The sequence below is a fragment of the Quercus robur genome, chromosome 9, assembly GCF_932294415.1.
Source record: "Quercus robur chromosome 9, dhQueRobu3.1, whole genome shotgun sequence".
Classification (NCBI taxonomy): domain Eukaryota; kingdom Viridiplantae; phylum Streptophyta; class Magnoliopsida; order Fagales; family Fagaceae; genus Quercus; species Quercus robur.
Genome location: NC_065542.1, coordinates 50,535,093 through 50,541,006, shown reverse-complemented (window position 1 = coordinate 50,541,006; position 5,914 = coordinate 50,535,093). Strand labels below are relative to the sequence as shown.

Here is a 5,914-nt window from a genome sequence, read left to right as displayed (position 1 = left end):
CCTTTAGGCGACTCTGGTCTTCACGATATGATGAGGGTAAGTCTATTCATTCGTCCCTTAGCTATTGAGTTGTCCGTCTATATTGATTGTCCCTTTACTTTGATCGTCCCTTACCTTAATCGTCTCCTTACTTTAATTGTTTCTCCTTATTCATGGCTTGGTGAGGATGCGGGCTTTACAAGTCCATTGTGCATCTAAGGAGGCATCAATCAAACACCTGAAGGAGTGCATAGGGTTTAAAGCGGATGCTTTGAAGAAATTCAAGGAATCTTCTCGGACCCTTGGCTAAGAGGTGGTTGATTTAAAGGCCAAGCTAAGCAGGATGACCCATCAGGTCGATGATCTGGTGAAGGAGAATGCTCTTCTAAAGTCCTAGGTTGCTGCACTCCATGAGCATATGGGAAAGGTGAAAGAGGAGGCCATTGAGGAGTATTAGGGATCTCAACCCTACTTCAATGAAATTGGGGGTTACTATGGGGACGGTTTCAAAGACCTTTGAAAACAGGCTGTCCTTATGTTCCTAGACCTGGACTTCTCCCAAATCTAAATCAAGCTTACTGCCCCGACAACTCCTGCTACCAATCCTATTCCTGAGGATGTGGAGACTGATAAAGAGTTGGTGGTGACCGACGGGCCAAGTGGGGTGGCCGACAATCCCTTAAACCCTCCAGTGCAAAACAACGATCCTTCTGCTGGTCCTTAAAAGAGTTTTTTGTATTCCTTTTTTTTTTCTTTTTTATTAGCCTTTTGGTTTGTAAGTTAAGAACAATGATGGCCCCTTGTTTTGGTCATTTAACTTTATCTTTGCCCTTTGTTTTAGGCTAACGTTTCATACTTTAACCTTTTATAACATATTTTGCGCAAGTGTTGATGTTCGTCGGTTTGACTTTTGGATCATCAATTTATTATATTTTTGTTGAATCGTTGGTTAACCATAGCCCACCATTGAATCGTCGGTTTACTTTGACCTTTGGATCGTCAGTTCACTTTTGAACTGTTAGTTCACCAAAGTCCATTATTGAGTCATTGGTTTACTTTGTCCTTTGAATCGTCAGCTTATTGAATCATCAGTTTACCATAGTTTATTGTGGATCCATCAGTTTAGTGATTTTTATTTCTTTGTTGGGTACTAAGCCTGATGATTCGTTGGCCATTTCATTTAATTCCTTTTGCCCCCCCCAACCATTGGGTTACACCTTTTTGGGATTTGGCAAAGGTGAAACACATTAATGTCTAACCCTTAGGTAGGACTTAGGATTTGATCAGGTGCACGAAGGAATCTTGATCATTGGTCCATCCCTTAGGTAGGACTTAGGATTTGATCAGGTGCACGAGGGCATCCTTGATCGTAAGTCCACCCCTTACGTAGGAATTAGGATATGATTAGGTGCACGAGGGCATCCTTAATCGTCGGTCCTAAGGGTCCATCCCTTAGGTAGGACTTAGGATTTGATCAGGTGCACGAGGGCATCCTTGATCGTCATTCCATCCCTTACGTAGGACTTAGGATTTGATTAGGTGTATGAGGGCATCCTTGATCGTTGGTCCTAAGGGTCCATCCCTTAGGTAGGACTTAGGATTTGATTAGGTGCACAAAGGCATCCTTGATCGTCAGTCCATCCTTTATGTAGGACTTAGAATTTGATTAGGTGCATAAGGGTATCCTTGATCATTGGTCTAACCCTTAGGTAGGACTTAGGATATGATCAAGTGCACGAGGGTATCCTTGATCATCGGTGCATCCCTTAGGTAGGACTTAGGATTTGATCAGGTGCATAAGGGCATCCTTGATCGTCAATCCATCCCTTAGGTAGGATTTGATCTGGTGCATGAGGGCACCCTTGATCGTTAGTCCATCCCTTAGGTAGGACTTAGGATTTGGTCAGGCATGGGGGCATCCTTGATCGTCGGTCCATCCCTTAGGTAGGACTTAGGATTTGATCAGGTGCACGAGGGCATCCTTAATCGTCAGTCCATCCCTTTGGTAGGACTTAGGTTATGATCAGATGCATGAGGGCATCCTTGATCGTTGGTCCATCCTTTAGGTAGGACTTAGGTTATGATTAGGTGCACGAGGGCATCCTTGATCGTCTGTCTGTTTGACCTTTAAATAGGGCTAAGTATTTCCTCATTGTAGATAATAATAACACCATTTTAAAATAAACTGAATAAAAATGTTGATAACTTGCTATTTGATCAACCAAAAACTGGTCTGTCAATTACTTAAACAAAAAACTTAAAGAAAAGCAATAACATAAGTTGCTACTGGTGTACTACTAATAGTATCTCTTGAAGTGGTTAGTATTCCAAGGATGGTGTAGCCTTTGCCCGTCGAGTGTCTCCAAATAGTAGGTGCCCTTCCTGTTGTAATTGATGATCCTATATGGGCGTTCCCAGTTAGGTCCTAACTTCCCTTGTGTGGGATCTTTGGTGGCCATAGTCACTTTCCTCAAGACAAGGTTCTCGATGCTGAATTGTCGAGGCTTTACCTTGGTGTTATAGTGTTTGGCCATGAGGTCATGGTATCGAGTCATTTGTTGTCTAGTGGCCACCCTTACCTCATCCAGTAGATCCAAGTTCATACAGATCCTTTTTTCATTCTTCCCTTCGTCATGGTAGGCTATCCTGTAGCTTGCTATTCCTACTTATGCGGGGATGACAGCCTCGCTCCCGAATGCTAGACGGAATGGTGTTTCTCCTGTAGGTGTCTAGACGATTGTTCTATATGCCCATAAGATGCTTGGTAGCTTGTCTGGCCATATCCCCTTTGCCCCCTCCAATCGAGTCTTGATCAATTTGAATAAGGATCGGTTTGTAATCTCAACTTGCCCATTGGCTTGTGGGTTGGCAGTTGAAAAGTAGTGGTTTTTTATCCTTAATTGATTGCAAAAGTCTTTGAATGCATCATTGTCTAACTGTTTGCCATTGTCAGAGACGAGGACCCTAAGGATCCCAAATCTGCAGATAATGCTCTTCCAGCCGAAGCTACGGACATTCTTCTCCGTGATGGTTGCCAGTGGTTCTGCTTCTACCCAATTGGGGAAGTAGTTAATCCCCATAACTAGGAATTTGAGTTGTCGCATTGCCATTGGAAAGGGTCCCATGATGTCTAGTCCCTATTAAGCAAAAGGCCATAGGGCGTTCATCGGGGTGAGTGGTTGGAATGGTTGCCTTATGACCTTGTTAAAGTGCTAGCACCTGTCACATGCCTTCACGTAGGATTGGGCCTCCTCCTACATTGTAGGCCAATAGTACCCTACTCGTATGAGTTTGTGGACTAGTGATCGCGCCCTTGAATGATTTTCGCACACCCCTTCATAGACGTAGTCCGCTTCGTCGGGGGTCAAACACCTTAGGTATGGTCAGGAGAAGCCCCTTTTGTAAAGTACATCCGCTATCAGCATAAAGCATGCTACCCAAACTTTCAATTGTCGAGATTCATCTCGATCTTCGGGAAGTGTCTCATTTTTAAGGTAAGCAACAATCGGGGTAGTCCAACCAGCACCCCTCAGAATCATCTGGATCTCCAACTCTTCAATGGCAGGGTATTGCTGAATAAAGGATATGATCTGCTGGTCAGTCGTACTGTGTTCCGCTAACGCAGCTTTGGCCATTCGATCAGCGTGTTCATTCTCTCCTCTCGAGACTTGTAAAAATTTTACCTCAAAAGTTTGATTTGTCTGCCTCCGAATAAGATCGAGATACTTTTTCATTCACTCACCCTTGGCTTCGTATTCCCCATTGATATGCCTAATAACAACCTAGGAGTCGCTATGAAGGATGACTAACGGGGCCCTAACTGCTTTGGCCAAATCAAGGCCCATGAGAATGGCTTCGTGTTTGGCCTCATTCTTGGTCGTTAGGAATTGCAGTCGGATGGCGCATTCGATGATATCTCCTTCAGGGGATTGGAGGACCACTTCGATCCCTCCAGCCCGTTTGTTGGACGATCTGCCTTTTTGAACTTTCCAAGGGGTTACTCCCCAATCGTTGATTTCACCTGTTGTGAATTCAGCGACAAAGTTAGCTAAGGCTTGGGCCTTGATCGCGGTCTTTGGGGGGTACCATATGTTGAATTCGCTCAGTTTAATTGCCAAAAGGACCAATCGTCCGGCGGCCTCTGGACTATCCATTGTCTTCCAAAAAGGCTTGTCTATTTGAACAACTATGGTATGGGCTTGGAAGTACAGCCTGAGCTTGTGGGCTGCTGTGATCAGCGCAAAGGCTAACTTTTCCATAGAGGGATATCTTGCTTCTGCTCCCCTTAATGCTCGGCTAGTATAGTACACAGGCAATTGTACTCGATCCTCTTCTCAGATCAGGGTTGAACTAACGATTGTGGGGGATACGAACAAGTATAGGAAGAGTTCTTCATTAGGTTTGGACACGGACTCAGGAGTGGTGGGGATGCCAGGTATGCTTTCAACTCTTCAAATGTAGTTTGGCATTCATCGATCCATTCAAAAGCCTTCTTCAGAACTCTGAAGAATGGTAAGCATTTATCCGTCACCCGCGAGACGAACTTGTTAAGTGCAACGACTCTTCTGTTTAAGCTCTATACCTCTTTGACATTTTTCAAAGGGCTCATCTCTAGGATTGCTCGGATCTTGTCGGGGTTAGCTTCGACACCCCGTTGAGATACCATGAAGCCAAGGAACTTACTAGATGATACTCCGAACACACATTTACTAGGATTGAGCTTCATTTCGTAGAGGCAAAGAGTCTCAAACGTCTCCCTGAGATCATCTAAATGATGATCCTCCTTTTTGCTTTTTACCAACATGTCATCTAGGTATACCTCAACGTTTCAGCCAATCTTCTGGTTGAACATCTTTTTCACAAGCCTTCTTCTGGTTGAACATCTTTTTCACAAGCCTTTGGTAAGCTGCCCCCGCATTCTTTAATCTGAAGGGCATGACCTTATAGCAAAAAAGGCCTTGGCTGGTGATGAATGATGTCTTCTCTTGGTTTGACTCCTCCAACAGAATCTGGTTGTAACCGAAGAATGCATCCATGAGGCTTAGCAACTGGTGTCCAGCCGTCGAATCCACAAGGAGGTCGATCCGTGGGAGGGGGTAGCTATCCTTTGGGCAAGCTCTATTTAGGTTAGTGAAGTCTACGCACATTCTCCACTTCCCATTTGCTTTCTTGACAATAACCATGTTGGCCAACCACTTGGGGTAGTAAACTTCTCTAATGAAGCCCGCGTTCGACAGTTTATGAACCTCTTTGGCTATAGCATTGTCCTTTTCTTGAGTGAAGACCCACTTTCTTTGGCGGACGGGTGGAAAGGATGGGGAAACGTTGAGCTGGTGGACCATGATGCTCGGGTCAATCTTGGGCATATCTTCATGACCTTAAGAGAAGATGTCCAGGTTGTTCCTTAGGAAAAAGATTAGCCCATCCCGAATCGAAGGGCTGGCCTGTGTGCCGATGCAAGTTACCCGATCCGGGTGTCCTTCGTCTAGGGAGATAGTCATCAATTCCTCTGTTGGCTCTACATTTACCCATCGCTCTTCAATGTTCATGGGGGTCACTTGTTTGTCCATCTCTAGCATGGCTACATAGCATTCCCGGGTGAGCACCTGATCCCTTTCGAGCCTTTCCTATCCCATACTCTATTAGGAATTTCAGTAGTAGGTGATATGTGGATGTAGCTGCTCTCCATGCATTAAGCGTTGGGCTCTCTATAATGGCATTGTAAGTTGACGAATAGTCCACTACTAAAACAGTGACATCTCTTGTGATTTACTGAGGATAGGTGCCCACGATGACCGGCAATGTAACGGATTCAATGGGCATGACCTTCGTTCCATCGAAGCCCACAAGAAAGGTTTCTGCTAGGGTAAGCTGTTCACTATCGATCCTCGTCTGTTGGAAGGTAAGGTAGTAAAGGATGTCAGCTAAGCTTCCA

The 5,914-nt window shown here is 44.8% G+C and overlaps 1 protein-coding gene across 1 annotated transcript; it reads right to left on the bottom strand.

The window, feature by feature from the left end:
- Window positions 1-2,708: 2,708 nt before the first annotated feature.
- LOC126701162 (uncharacterized) lies at window positions 2,709-3,614 on the bottom strand. Its single transcript, XM_050399284.1, has 2 exons — window positions 3,390-3,614; window positions 2,709-3,116 (listed from the first exon to the last, which is right to left on the bottom strand). The coding sequence occupies exons 1-2, from the start codon at window positions 3,612-3,614 to the stop codon at window positions 2,709-2,711; spliced, it is 633 nt and encodes a 210-aa protein (XP_050255241.1).
- Between the last annotated feature and the right edge of the window lie 2,300 nt (window positions 3,615-5,914).

Bases quoted from the DNA above. Each gene is read 5' to 3' on its own strand.
- LOC126701162 (XM_050399284.1), bottom strand. From the start codon at position 3,614: ATGGCCAAAGCTGCGTTAGCGGAACACAGTACGACTGACCAGCAGATC. The intron at 3,117-3,389 runs GTACTTTACAAA...TTTGCTTAATAG, and splicing joins GCTTTATGCTGATAGCGGAT to GGACTAGACATCATGGGACC.